The 15,989-nt window shown below is 35.0% G+C and overlaps 1 protein-coding gene across 8 annotated transcripts in view; it reads left to right on the top strand.

The window, feature by feature from the left end:
- FY (Transducin/WD40 repeat-like superfamily protein) overlaps positions 1 to 15,989 on the top strand; it is a 165,170-nt gene that overhangs the window by 45,936 nt on the left and 103,245 nt on the right. For all 8 annotated transcript variants that reach the window (XM_089824592.1, XM_089824598.1, XM_089824594.1 and 5 more), the window contains 8 exons: positions 4,521 to 4,616; positions 4,744 to 4,826; positions 5,047 to 5,118; positions 5,220 to 5,317; positions 5,634 to 5,693; positions 5,815 to 5,875; positions 5,983 to 6,070; positions 6,636 to 6,699. In XM_089824592.1, coding sequence (XP_089680718.1) covers positions 4,521 to 4,616; positions 4,744 to 4,826; positions 5,047 to 5,118; positions 5,220 to 5,317; positions 5,634 to 5,693; positions 5,815 to 5,875; positions 5,983 to 6,070; positions 6,636 to 6,699 — 622 coding nt within the window. The remainder of the gene's footprint in view (positions 1 to 4,520; positions 4,617 to 4,743; positions 4,827 to 5,046; positions 5,119 to 5,219; positions 5,318 to 5,633; positions 5,694 to 5,814; positions 5,876 to 5,982; positions 6,071 to 6,635; positions 6,700 to 15,989) is intronic.

Here is a 15,989-nt window from a genome sequence, read left to right as displayed (position 1 = left end):
TCTCCTTCTTGTATTTTTTTCCTTGCCGAAAGTGGCCTTTTAGAGTGATCAAGACTCTCTTCTTGAGTCTCTGGAAGGATTTCAGTTTCAGTTGAAGTCTCTTTAGGAAACTAGCTCCGAATCTCAGGAGCAGGAGTCTCTTCTGGAGATACATCAAATGTATCTAGTTCATTGGAGGTTTTGACTCTTCTAAAAGCAATGTCTTCCTCAAAGATGACATCTCTACTTAGTTCTATTTGTTTCTGTCTAGGAATGTAGACTTTGTATACTTTACTGTTTCATTAAAACCAATGAAAATACCCTTTCTTCCAGAAGGTTCTAACTTAGTCCTCTTCTCCTTAGGTACATGAACTTATACAGGACATCCAAATATCCTTAGGTGACTGATGTCAAGTTTCTCTCTAGAAAATGCTTCTTCAGGAGTCTTATTGTCCAAATGTGAATGTGGACATCTATTCTGAATATAGACTTTTGTGTTGGATGCTTCAACCTACAAGGACATACTCAAGTTTTGATCAAAAATCATGGCTCGAGCAGCTTCTACAATAGATCTGTTCTTCCTTTCAACAACCCCATTTTGTTGAGGATTGTAAGGGACTGTGAACTCCCTCTTAATCCCAGTGAGTTTGCAGAACTCTTTAAATATTTCAGAAGTATACTCCTTCCCATTATCTGTTCTCAGAATTTTAATGTTCTTACCGAAGGAGTTCTCAGTGATAGTTTTGAATTCTTTAAATTTAGAGAGAATCTCTTCAGATTCTTTGCATTTAAGGAAGTATATCCATGTCTTCCTTGAAAAATCATCAACAAATATCAAATAGTACACGAATCCTCCTATAGATGGTATATACATGGGCCTACAAAGATCGGAATGTACTAGTTTCAACACTTCTTTAGTTTTGCTCAAACTATGGGGAAATGGCTTTTTAGCGTTTTTCCCTAAGGCACAACCTTTACATGATTCATTGTGAATATGTTTTAACTTGGGCATTCCAGTTACTACCTTCTCCATTGATGTTAGGTCACGGAAGTTGATATGACCTAGTCTTCTGTGCCATATTTCATTTGAATCAGAGGTCTCATGGACAAGTGCAAGGTTTGTCTTAGCACATAGCTCATATAAGAGTCCTTGTCGTACTCCTATTGTTAGAGCCCTTTTAATGGTTGAATTTTTAGGCCATGCTAGTACTTTCCCTTCCATGAAAGCAATTTTATAACCATCATCTTCAAGAGCGGATATAGATATTAAATTTCTCTTAATCCCTGGTACATAGAGAACTCCAGTAAGTTGAATAGAATTTTCAGATTTCAATTATATGGTGCAGGTCCCAATTCCTTTTATCGAGTGTGCAGAGTCATCACCAGTTGTAACTTCTTCATCTGTTTCTATTTTCATGCTTTCTAAGTTATCCTGATATCGAGTGATGTGTTTGGAAGACCCCCTGTCAACTATCCATGTATTCCTTTTTGTTGATATTTGGCTGGCTAATGCAGAATAGAAAGCATATTTCTCATGTTCATTTCCTTCATTTGACTTCTCAAATTTTGCAAAAGATGCTTGAGGTTTAGATCTATCAGGACAATTTATTGCATAATGTCCATATAGATCACATCTGAAGCATTGGATTTTGGACAAATCTTTCTTCTGTTTGGATTGTCCTTTTCCATGAAATTTTCCTTTCCTTTTGTTGTTTTTCTTCTTTCCTTTCTTATGAGCATTTGTATTAATAACATGAACATCTTCATCTAGGGTTTTGTGTTTTCCCTTAATCATTAATCTTGTTTCTTCTGGAAGACAATTTGATCTTAAACGATCCATTTTAGGGATTTTAGACCTAGCACTTATGCCCTATACAAAGGATTCCCATGAGTTTGGAAGTCCTACTAATGCTATTAAGGATAACTCTTGATTCTCAATCTCATAACCAAGTGCAGATAATTGATCTCTTAAGTCTGTGATTCTCATAAAGAAAGCATTTATAGTTTCTTCTTTATTCACGCTTACAGTATTCATCTGCCTTTTAAGAGCAAATTTTTTGCCAGTATTATTGATTATAAATACATCATCAAGAGCTCGAAACATACGATAAGCTGTGGTATGTTTTGCCACAATAGTTACTATGTGGTCTCGAACAATATCTACAATTATCTTCATTGCCTTTTCACTTTTCTCAGCCCATTCTGATTTCTCAGGATCATTTTTAGGTTCCTCTTTGTCCTCCTTTATAAATGATTCCAATTTGTTTTCATTTAACAACATCATTACTCAAAGTTTCCAGGATTCATAGTTATCAGCACTTTCAAGGTGATGTTTGAATCTCACTGTGTTTGTCATTTTGTAGGGAGAGAGGATTTTTTGTCTTAAAGTAAAAAATCTGACTCAATAAACTTAATGTGATCTTTCCTTAGCCAAGCTCCAATACCATGTAAAGTTTACTTACAAATTTCCTTTTCCACTGCTGAAGTATGTATATTTCCTGCAGGTACAGTCAATGTCAATGAAGTATACAAGTCCTGCACAATATATATAAAACTCAATGCAAATGATGATAAATATTTATTCAAGATCGACATCTGTATTGCCTTCGATCTGCACACATTAATCAATTTCTATGTTGTAATATCGGGCGGCATATAGTATATATAAGATTTTGGACGGGTACATGGGTGAATGGGCATGTCTCCAAATGGAGACATGTCCATTCATCGATGTACTTGTTCGGTGGAATGGTCACACCTGATGATTAGTCATAACAAGAACTAATGCCATCAAGAAGTCTATTGCAATCAATAATAATCAGTATAAATATGATTGTTTACTGAATTCAAATCTGAGATATTACTTCAATAATAATATGCATTAGCAGTTCTGAATGCTGCGATCTCCATTATGAAATTCAAACTATATTGATGTACATATACATATCGGTATTCAGCATATCGACATGTATATATACATGAGTATGGTCTCATGTGATCAGTGCAATTTTCTGAACCAAAGCTAGTTGTCTCAACAACTTTTATTTAATTAATTATCAATTAATTAAATATAATGTAATAATGTTTCCTTTCCTAAAGCTTTCCATTAAATTATTTATTTAATTTATTTATATTCTCGGTCTAATTGCACTTGAAATTACAAAATAGACCATACACTTAAAAGAAACTTGAGAACCAGACAAAGCATAAGAATCAACTCAAGGCTTAAGTATTTGAATTCACGTCACCTTGACGAATTCGGAAGGGTAGAGTAATCAGATACTTGTCCTTTACCATAGGACAAAATGGCTCAAGGTTGAGATTTGGACTTGAAAACTATCTCCCCTCGATATGGCACGCTCATCCTAGCAATTCAAGGAAGTCGAGCATGTGTATACATATATAAACTAAACAAGCAATAGTGGGAAGTGGTACATCGTGTAGATTCCAACTAGTAGGTGACTCCGACTCCCCCCACTCAACTACATCAGCCATGACAAAAAAGAAAGTAAAACAGACTCACGCACCATACGCATGCAAGTGTGGGGTAAGTATCCATAATCAATATAAAACTTCATCATAACCCCTAACTATAATCATTAATTACAAGCATTTAAACATCATCACATGAATAACCATGAATCATAGTAACACATATAATATCAAAAGTTCGAAGTATCTCATCAAACATATAAGCAAATCATGATGATAGTATCAACCCATCTGGGTAACCAAGTGCCACTACATCCAAATATGAAATATAACTGAAAGTATTTGGCAATATAACTGAAAGCAGACCAGGGGAGGCACTACAACATTCCTTTCCTCTTCAACTAATCCTTCTTTAACTCCTATCGTCACCTCTTCCTTTTTTTTCAAATGAACTTTCCTCCCTTTAATATCTTATTTTGAAGGAGTCTCATCTCTTCATTACGTATTTCTTGAACTTTCATTAGAAAAAGAAGTATTTGGTCCTTAAGTCTTCGTTGGTCCTTAATCTCATGAAAAGAAAGTGTTTTATTTCTTCAAATCATCGAAAATGGGAAGCGATAATTTTGGCAGTTCTGTAGCCAGGTTTATAATTTAGTAACAGGAAATGTTTAAAAGAGGAAAGCCACAGATTCAGGTACCCATAGGGTTTTGACTGAGAGAAATATAATCCTGGAGAAATGCATGAGATTCTATGGTTTCAATGTTATCTCTTTGTGGTTAGGGTTAAGTTTATTTGTCGGGTTCAAGTGCTTTTCTTTTTTTCATGTCACCATTATGAGCAGTTACAATTGGTATGGTTTAGTAGTAGTGAACACAGCTATAATGGTTATGATAGTAGTTAAAAAACTCTGTTTTTGATTACTTGTTTGGGTTTCACAATTAGCCTCTGGGTGAAGAAAGCTAAAGTGGTTGTACATTATTTGGCTGTAACTAAGACTTTTTTCAGATTTAGTAGTACTCAAAATAATATTTGAAATCCTTGCTTTGCCTTCTTGTGTGCTTGATGAGGTTTCTTAGTTCTTTCTTTACCTTTCATGGCTATTTTGAAGTGGACACCGCCGGGAAGACGCCTCATTACTGGTTCACAAAGTGGAGAGTTCACACTTTGGAATGGGCAATCTTTTAATTTTGAAATGATTCTTCAGGTATTAGTCTCTTCTTCTAAACTATTTGAGGGAACCAAATCTTTTGTTCAATGGATATATATTCTGCTGCTGTGCTTTTAATATTTAACACAGAAATCATTTGAATGCAACTTTATCTTGTTACCAGGCTCATGATCAGGCAGTCCGGTCAATGATATGGAGTCACAATGAAAATTGGATGGTTACTGGTGATGATGGTGGTTTCATCAAGTGGGTCTCATGTTCATCATCTGTGCTGTTCTTGGAACCTTATCTTTTCATCGCTATGGCTTTTAATTTTTTTTTGTGAATGGCTGTATTTGCATAGCACAAGTTTATCTCATTGTCTTCCCTTCTGCAAAGTTACTTTTTTGGTCTATTTATTTAAATATATGAGTAGAATGCTTTTCACATGTTTTGAATTGCACATTCTTTTGTGGCAATTTTCCAGGTACTGGCAAACTAATATGAATAATGTGAAAGCAAACAAATCTGCACACAGAGAGTCTGTACGTGATCTGAGGTAGTTTTATTCTAGTGCTTTTTACATTCTCAGTACTAGTGGTTTGGTTTGCAGATTATCTGTATTTCATGTTTTGCAATGCTGCTTTTGTATTTGAACAGTTTCTCTAGGACAGATTTGAAATTTTGCTCCTGTTCTGATGATACAAATGTTAAAGTTTGGGATTTTGCTCGATGTCAGGAAGAACGCTGCTTGGAAGGTGATAAGAATATTCCTATAGCTTTACTTTGTACAAAATGACTTTCGTGTGTGAATTTCAACCTACATTGCCATAAATGGTTTCTCTTAAATATAATAAATCTTTATCCTTTTATTTCTGCACACATTTGCTTACATTTCCCATTTTCTGAGATGAACAGATTAACTCAGCTAGGTATTGATTGTTTTTTCTCAATTTTATCATTTGTTTGGTTTTGTGTTACCAAATGGCTTCAACTAGAGCTAGTTTAGTTTCAGAATACAAAAATAGATATGGATTGACAAGTGGTCTTTTCATATGGTTGTTGCTCAGTCAGGTCATGGTTGGAATGTGATGAGTGTTGACTGGCATCCAACAAAATCTTTGCTTATTTCTGGTAAGGTCAATGTTCAACTTGGTAGCAAGGTTATTCACAACTGTTTAAGGCTTGTATCTACATTTCTAAACTATGTTATTGTATTGACTGAAAGTTCAACCTTGTAATTTGAATTTTCTAGGGGGTAAGGACAATGTCATAAAACTGTGGGATGCAAAAACAGGACGGGTTCTAAGCAATCTGTGAGTATCTACTTGCTATTAATAGATCACCTTCGGAGGAGCTTGGGATTTTGTCTGTGAATTTTTTTAATGAAAGTGCTCGGTTAATGTTGACATTTAAAATGCAGACATGGTCACAAGAATACAGTCCTCTCTGTCAAATGGAATCAGAACGGTAATTGGGTGCTTGCTGCATTGAAGGACCAAACCATAAAGGTTTTTCTTTGGTCTAAGAGCTTGTTTGAAGAATTGAATTTTGGTTTTTCTAGCAGTCTATCAAACACAGTTTAGTGTGTTTGAATTTATAACTTTTGATAACTGTGTTTTTCGATTTTGTTATGTTTGTTGCTCTATTTGTTGAAGTAGTCTTAATATGACATTTCCCATTTTCTGGTACTGTAGGAAGACACTATTTATCTGATGTAAGTTTTTAATTATAATTTGCCAGTCTGGGGTATAATGTTTTTCAAGAATGCGGATGTTCTATACTTACCATACTCTAGCTTCCATCATAGTAACATATCACACACTGGTAATGCCATCAAGAGATGTTGATTGTGTAAATCCTGTAATGGGAAACATCTTTACTAATGTTTCATAATATTTAGTTCCTTTCATTGGTTTCTATGTGTGAAGTTGTGAATAATTGTCAGTAGTACAACATTGCATTGGAAAGTTTATACTATCAAATTGTATGATTGATAATTGAAGTGCCTCAGATAAATGAATATGTTTTTATATTAGTACCTTTTTAATTAGTCATTCTGTAATATGTTTGCAGCTTTATGACATACGAACACTAAAAGAGCTCGAATCGTATCGTGGGCATCGTAAGGATGTGACAGGTTAGCTTGAATTTTTTGGTTGCTAATCTGTAATTTTGTAACAAAGTTTAAACATCATGGAACTATTTTTTTTTTCATGTTCGCATTTTTAATTTTTTGTCCTTGCGAAGATATTTGTTATGGCTAGTTCATTAAACACTGTAACAGGTTCTTAGATATTACCCAAATTTAAATTTTCTTACTACTTGCCTCTTGTTTTAAACTTTTATATATAATATATTTTATATATGAATTAAATATTTTTGTTATGTAATACGTACTGCTCTTTTTCGTGCAGTCACATGATAATTTTTATGGAGTGTGAGGGAGTTAATGAATTATTTGAATTTCTTGCATGTGTGGTGTATTTGAGATATTTGAGGAAGTAATGTTCTTAACATATATTTTCTGACTGCTATCAAGTCTCTTTGGAAATTTGTTAAAATAATTACCTTTCTTCTTTGCTTTTACATGCATTTGCTGGATTTTTTTTAATGAATTGATAAAGATGAATAAAAAAAGAAACACAATTCTTCTAAACTTGAAATAGGAAATGATTTGAATAAGAGTGAAAACATGGACTCGAGAAAATATTTTTATAAAAATATTTTCATAATTAAAAGCATTATTAAATGTTCAATAATCAGTGCATTCGTTCATAATCATGCACCATTTGGTGACAAGGTGAATGTGATTAACTACATTCTTGTTCTAAGTATTGGAGTTTATATAATATTATAATTGTCTTCTTACGCTTGTTTGTTAACTAGTTAGTTGTCACCATTTTCTATTTATAGACTGCCTGTCTATTTTTTTTATCATGTAACTGCATGCTATTTTTTAGCATATAATTTTTAATATAGTGTAATAACAGGGCAGTAAAGTGTAAATATCAATTTCTCTCATGCCATTCTTCAGTTTTTTAACCAACACTGATAATAGAGCTGAATTGTGTTAAGGAAATTACTTTTGTTTGGGTACAGTGCTGTCTGTATGGAGATCAAAAGCAGCTGAGGAAAAAACTCAAGCACACAGGAAGTCATTGAAAAACTTGAGTAGTTGTTTGTAAGATTTGTAGCATTTGAGGAGATTCCTATAAGGTTGTTCGGATATTTGTAGAGTCGCCACTCTTAACCAATCAAAATCATACAACTCACACGTCTGTCTGCATAGATTTTGAGGGAAATTTGAGGGAGAACTGTAAAGAGTCATGGCCAAAAATCATGAGAAAAAAATCATAGTCATGGATTTTTTTGGTTCAAGAAAAACACAAGCACGAAGGTAGAAATTTCTGGCAGCCACCATTAGTGGTAGTGTGTATAAACTAAGAAATTGTGGTAATATTCTTCTTGAATCTTTGGTGTTACTTAGGGCACAAATGTCATGGAATCTTTTGAGATTTATTTAAATATGTTCTCAGTTGCACTTTTTTCGTAGTTTCCAAATTCTTCCTTTCAAAGTCTGCAAACCCTGTTGTGTAAAGTAGTCTTATATTTGAAGAATTTACTGCTTTCTACAAAATTGCACGAGGCTGGTTGTTCTTAGAACATCTTAAACAATCGAGCATTTTAGTGATCAACTTGGTGTCATTCAATGGCAGACTATCTTTGGAAATTTTTGTGGTCTTTGAGTCTATTAGCAGAAAGCCAAACTTTGACTTTTGACAAGGTTGGAGCTTATTTATTGTAGTAGGAATGACGACAAGAAAAAATGAGTGAATCTTTTTTGGGTAGTTTAGAAAGTGCGCTTGCTACATGATTTGAAAGAATAGGTTCAAGTTCTCATCATCTTCATAATTGTGGAGAAAAGTAAAATGCTTCGTCTAAAAAAAGATTAGGACATGTGAGGAATACTTGTACAAGATGATATTATGATCTATCCCACAACCAACAAATTGAAGCTAGTTTTGTAAAGACTACTAAGGAAGGCCATGAGGGAAGTCTGCACTGAAGGCTCTTTCAGATAGATTAAAAAACACTTGTTGATTCTTTCATTTAGGTGCACCTTCACACTTCGCATGTTGTGAGGATTGCTGTGTTAGGTCCTTTGCTAATAATAGTAATATAGATTTTATGTTGCTTGGTGATTGGAAGTTACACACATTGAAGGGGATAGGTGATGTGGGGATCACACTCAATAATGACATCTATAACAAAATGTTCTTTATGATAGGACTCACTTTATATCAACTAGATTATAAAAAATCCTCACAATATTGTTTACTTTTTTGGGAAATATGCAATATTTTTTAATGTCAACCATTACAAACTAGTGAAACTCAAGGACACACCCAACCCATAACCTAGAAATATTCGGTGCGGAGACGTCCCCAAGACTGGTACTTGAAGTGCCCAAGTGCCATTGTTGTGGCTCTAGCGTCACCATGTCGCTGCTACACCTACCGCCACACCGCTTCAATGCTTGGGCTCTTCGAGACATCCCAGGGCATCAAGGGGACTCCCAAGAGTCAATTGTGATTCATATCATACTCATTGCAATCATCTTTATGATATTTGAATCTTTTGTAGAACTAATATAAATGAAAATCCTTTGTTGATAATTTGAATTTCTATGTGAATTTTGATTTTTGAATGTTACTATAGCATTGGTATGTTACTATGTTCAATTGTTCTAGTTGTATTGCAGATTTGCTATGTTCAAGTATTTCAAGAATCAATTTGGTATGTTATACTTAAATATCATTTCATAATAACTAGCATTTCAAGTTCTATATGTATAGTATGCAACATTTCTCCCCTCCCTTCCCCCCTGCCATCATTAAATTGAGGCCGTCTTTCCCATCCCAAAAACTTGTCTCACTGTCCCCTTGTCCTGGCATTGGTCTTACACTATTATAAAGTCATTGCTCAAGATGTTGGACCAGGTGGCATGTAGAAAGGCTTTGACAAGCTTGATGATCCTGTTTTGCATGCATTATTGGAGGATCCGATCATAAACCAAGGAGTTCAAGATATAACATTGGGTTGTAACTCTATTTTTAAATGTACCTTCTAGTTCATGGGGTGTTCCTACACATCAGCCAATGGTTACTTCTATTCCATCTGTGAATTAACAAGATAGAACTGTGGAATTTTCCATTCTAATTGAGGTTCAATCAATAAGAGTTTCTCTCTACAACATTCCTTTCTTTTGCTTAGGAGTCCTAGCAGAATTTCGCAGGTGATTTCAAGTTCCACAAAATCATACATGTCACCTTGAAATCAGCAACAAGTTCATTTTCTTCTTTTTGTATATCTTTCTACAGGACCAGCTTTCGTGAAAGTTGGTCCCCATTTCTGTGTTCGGAAAAAAGGTGAGACTACAAATAGAAATGTGGAATACACACTTATGATCATCAAAATCTATTCATCTAAAGAGCTTGATTGTAGAATATTATCAGCAGAGTTTATGTCAAATCAGCAAACTTGATAGAATCAACACTTAACAGTAGAATTATATGGAGAAACTTCGAAATTTCCTTAGAAAAGAGGTCAAGATTGTAACAACCCCTTTTCCCAGCCTTAAATATCAACTATCATACTATTGAACATAGTTACTATTTCATATTCACAAGCATGAGATGGCACTTATAACAGCTATCTTACATGTTCATATGAAGGAGGTTGACGGTTATAATGGAATAACTGAAAGGTCTTAATGAACAATTGAAGGAGCTTTTAACCAACACTACAATTGCCATTGTAACTAACTGTTACTAAATGAAAAGAGAGATTCTTGATTTGCTAAATTCAATTGTTCAATACTGAAGAAAAATATTTATAACAAATGAACATGCTATTTTCCCATCTCTATTTTAACAATCAAATCTAAATAAAAGATATGCTACTATTCACGTTCACATGAATGAAATATGTTTATTGCAACTACTTTACATATTCAATGGTTATAACAGATTGGCTGAATTCTAAGAACTGAAAGGAGAGTAACCAATTTAACGATATCATCCAATATATGTTTGGCTGAACTTGCAAGTACATAAAAATAAAATACCTGTTTAAAGAAGATCACTGAATGCAATTTGTATCTCTGTCTTGTGCAAGCCTTGGCATCTGGGGGAGCAGAGAAGCATCATCATGGGGTTAATGTCCCAACCGCGGACCTTTAAGTATAGCCACAAAATCTCTATTGAGAAAGGCCCTGCATACGCAAAATTAGGCTTGGGACACCACTGTCCAGCTACTGAGCATCTTGGTGTTAAGAGTATCAACCCATCACTTGACTAGACAACATGACATACAATGGACCACCATGAGCTGATACAAATTCTAAAACATCTTATATTACCTGCTTATGTTTCTGATCGTTCTTTTCTTTGTCATGCAGGAAGAAACATAGTTCAATGATTGCCATTTCACACTCTTCATCTCGACCATGCTGGTCTTCTTGGATGAATCAAAGGGTGGATGCATAAGCATTTTATAATCACAATCATTGCATCTGTCTGCCCTGCGCCATGGCATTACAAAAGATAAATAATTCATGAAATTTATTCTTGGCTTCATAGTGGTGCAATGCTCAGAGTATATTGCAGATACCTATTTATAAGCTTGCACCAATTGAATCTCTTTTCCAAGTTAAGACAAAATTATGAAAGTTATTACTAGTTGCAATTGATTATTCAACTCTTGTACATATTTCAAAATTAGACATAAGTAAATAACAATTCATTCATAGCCAGGCTGTAGCTCTGCTACAATTGCTTTCTTTTAACTTATAGGCTAAAGCTTCCAACCTCATATAATAAATTAAAAAGAACAGAGACATGGGGAGATTGCACGACCTGGAAATGAAATTCCTTGTGGTGAAGAAAATGATTAAGCCCAGTACAACTTTTGGGTACTTACTGGTAATTGAACAGAACTAATACTTCAATCATAGAGTAAAACCCCAACGATGTGAACATTTGTCAATAGGTCATGACACTATATGCCAAGCACAATTGGTTGTTGAAGCAATATGCAAAAGAACCACCAAATGAAATAGCAAAGGGGTATGGTATGGAACAAATTGCAGAATAATATGAGGTTTCAATGGAATACAAATCAAAACAGTGTAGAACTACGATGGTATGAAAGCCAAACAATATGGAGCTGCAATGATATGATATTCAAAGCAATAGGTGGCTACATTGATATGAACATTAGAGCACTATGTGGCTTAGATCATATGGAAAACTAGAATGATAAAAGAAAACAATACAATGGTGTGTATGCATTCTATAAGAACCAACGCATACACAAAACTCATCCTTCTTGGTTGCATGCTCAGTTAGGAGCAAGCAAGTAAAAGGTGGCAAAATGAGTTATAAAAGCAAGAGCGATCAGAAATATATGTGGCAATATCATAAATAAAAATGGGTGACCAAAAAGACATAAGGCCTAATGAAGAATTAAGAAAATATGGTCACTCATGAAATAATATTAATCCATAGACAAGGTGGAAAATAATAATAGCTTCGCCTTCTTAATGTTATAATACATGGACTCCATCGTACTTACCTATGCTCATATGTGTATGTATACATACATATATGTATGCATAAATCTAAACATATGTATCTTACGTATATGTTCAAAATAGGTATATACATCTTTATTGATCTACACACACACAAATATATATATGTATGTATGTTCATGTATCAGTAGATATAGGTGTCATGGTATTCAAACATGCTCTACACAACAAAAGGCTCTTGAATTATAAAGGTAACAAATTTTGTTAATGCTTAGATATTTTTCTTTTATTATTTAACGATATATGTTAACTGGTTAGCTCATGGTCGTCCAAGAATACTCTTGCTTGACTAGCCATTTACCCTTAGCCATGGTGGTTTAGGACTCATACCTATTTGCGGAATGATAGGTAGTGCCCCTGTGTCCAATTCCTTCTCTGGCAATGCTTCCCCCCTTTGCTGCATTCCTACAAGTGAAAATTTATCATAGTACCAACATATTGCTCATCATTTTATGAAGTTAAAATTATCATAGCATATGATCATATAAGGCATCTATTTCCAATTCATATATCATCATAACAATTGACCAATATTTCATTTTCCCATGAATTCATAAGTTCATAACAAATAACCAACACTTCATTTTCACATGAAACCATAATGAATAATTAACTTAACCAATCATTCAACTTCACATGAAGCCTCAACAACTTTAAAGGAACATTTTAAATTGAGCCAAAAATCGGGATGTAACAAAGATTGTATTAATCTTCAAATATATGAGATATATACAACAATTTTCTTTGTGCTTCCAATTCTAACAACTTTTATGTAAATCTAAAACACCTCTTTCATACATGATCGAAGAAATCCAATATCTAGAGTTGTAGGGAAACCTATTGAGTCCAAAATGAGAGTTCACATTTGCCTTTTCAATTGTCCATGTCTTTTGTTTATTGGTTTTCCCTCCTTGGAATGTTACTCAAGTGTCTAATTTCCCTCATTTAACTCTCTTTTCTAGGCACCAGACTTAGAAAGTTTATCAATATTACGAAGTAATTGGTAAAATACTTGTTTGTTATTAAGAGAGAGCAAGAGGCCATTATATACAAATGAATGGAACAATGTTTCCTTAGGAAACAATTGTAAAGTATAGAAACATTCTATTCTAGTTGAGAAAAAGCTAAAAAAGCTAACAGATAACTAAAGCTAACTAAATATTAGATACATTCTAATATTTACAATAGATTACTAATAGATTACCATTAACTAATAATAGATGATTATCTATTATCATAATACCCTCCCTTAATGGTTAACCTATCTACAGCACCAAGTTGTCCTCTGAATTTGACAAACTTATCAAGACCAAGAGGCTTGGTGAGAATGTCTTTAGTTTGATTTGTGGTAGGAATATACTGCCAATCTATTATCCCGTCTTCAACCAGCTATTGTATGTAGTGACAGTGAACATCCACATGCTTGGTTCATTCATGGAGGACTGGATTTCGAGTTAACTTGATAATGCCTTCGTTATCAACAAATATAGTAGTCAGTCCTATTGGCGACATTTGCATATCCCCAAGCATCCGACAAAGCCAAACAACTTCACAACCTGCCTTAACAATCCCCATGTATTTGACCTTTGTAGAGGAGAGAGAAATTGCTTGCTGCTTCTTACTAGTCCATGTGACGTACTAGATCCCAAACTGAACACATATCTAGAAGTTGACTTTTTATCGTCAACAAAACCTACCCAATCTGAATCTGTGAACCCATTGAGTCTAAGATTAGAACTGCGAGAGTAAAGAAGTCCATACTTTGAAGTGTCCTTCACATAATGAAGCACATGCTTTGCTGCCATCCAATGATCAGCCTTAGGAGCTGTCCTAAAGCGTGATATGTAGCTGACAACGAAGCTAATGTTAGGCCTAGCAGCAAAGAGGTAGATGAGGCTGCTTACTAGTTTCCTATATGTAGTATCATCAACGGGAGGAGAATTAGACTTGGCTGATAACTTGAGACCTTTCTCCATGTGTGTAGATGCAGGCTTGCAATCCTGCATACGAAATTTTTCTAATAGAGCGTTGGCATATTTGGATTGAGAGATGAATATACCAAAAGACTGTCGCCAAACCTCAACACCTAGGCAATAATGCAAGAGCCCAAGGTTATTCATATCAAAAGACTGAATAAATTTTGTTTAATTCTCTGAATCAAAGATGTCGAATTTTCGGTGATGATCAAATCATCCACATAAATAACCAGAAGGATGATGTCACTATCAGTAGTCTTGATGTACAAATTTGAGTCTAAAGAACTCCTCTTGAAGCCTTGATCATTGAGGTACTTATCAATTTTTATGTACCATGACCGAGGGGCCTGCTTCAAGCCATAGAGAGCTTTTACCAATCTAAGGACCTGATTGTCTTTACTTGCAACCTTGAAATCATGAGGTTGTGTCGTGTAGGCCTCTTCATGGAGATCACCATTCAGGAAAGCAATCTTGACATCCATTTGATGGACCTTCCAGCCAAATTGACTTGCCATGGCTAGGACTAATTTGATGGTGTGCATCTTTGTAGTAGGAGCAAAGTTCTCATCATAATTAATGCCCTACGTTGATAAAAGCCCTTCGCAACTAAACGAGCTTTGTACTTATCCAAAGTGCCATCCGATTTGTATTTGATTTTGCAAACCCATTTGTAGCCAATGGGTTTCTTCCCTGGTGGAAGATTAGAAAGGACCTAGATGTTATTCTTCAGCATGCTCTGGTGTTTAGATGTCATGATCTGTTCCCACTCTGGAATTCTTTTAGCCTCAGAGTATGTTTGAGGTTCAAACACACTGTGAATGTTGGCCATGAGAACAAAGTTAACAAACTCTATAGGTTTGCTCTTTTTCTAAGTAGTTCTCCCATCAGTGAGCTCATCATCACAAAGATCAGCAAGTGTCTTAGCCCACCACTTAGGCCGGAGAGGAGAACGACCAACATTAGTATCAAGAGATGCTTGGTGATCAGGTTCCTCATCATAAGAATCTAGATCAAACTCAGGTGAAGCATCTACAAATCGAGGTGATCTTGCAAGAGAAGCTGGAGGTGTCTGTATAGGGATCATTGGTATAACTGGAGCTGCAGGAGCTATTGGAGCACTCCCATCAGGTGGACCTAATGGAAGCTTAACTCCCAAATCATGAGCCTTCATAGGCTAGTCTGCTGGATCAGGAACAGGAGAAACGAGCATGAAAGGTCCTCACTACTCATCAAATATTACATCATGACTGTAAATGAGACAAGATGTCTCAATGTTGATTAAGCAGTTGGCTTTGTGAAGATTACTGTATCCAACAAGCATGAGTTTTTGACTTTTGGCATCCAACTTGGTGTGTGATGCGTCAGGGATACAAACAAAAGCAAGGGAGCCAAAAACTTTCAAGTGATTGATTTTGGGCTTGCAACCTAACTAGGCCTCTTCCAGAGTTTTACCTTTGATCACAATAGTAGACTGAGTCACTTGATCAGTGATGGTGCACTGATGTGAACTGAAGGTGACATCCAAGTGTGGAGAATGTCGCAGTAACTGATTGATTGAGAGTAGATATAGTTCCATCAATGGAACATAGTACATATCGAGGAAAATGAGATTCCTCCCAACGGACTGAATCTTAATGTTGCCTTTGCCGACAATAGTGTACTCTTCTCTGCCACCAAAAATAATAGAGTTTGAATAAGGCTGGTAGTCAGTGAACCCATCTTTGCAGTGAGTGAAGTGACGAGATGCACCTGAATCAATGTACCAAGCAGATGACTTCACATGATCTACATGTCTTT

The sequence above is a fragment of the Cupressus sempervirens genome, chromosome 4 (genome assembly GCF_028749045.1).
Source record: "Cupressus sempervirens isolate cs-2001-9-10 chromosome 4, ASM2874904v1, whole genome shotgun sequence".
Lineage (NCBI taxonomy): Eukaryota > Viridiplantae > Streptophyta > Pinopsida > Cupressales > Cupressaceae > Cupressus > Cupressus sempervirens.
The sequence above is the reverse complement of the archived record's forward strand: the minus strand, read 5'-3'. Positions and strand labels throughout refer to the sequence as shown.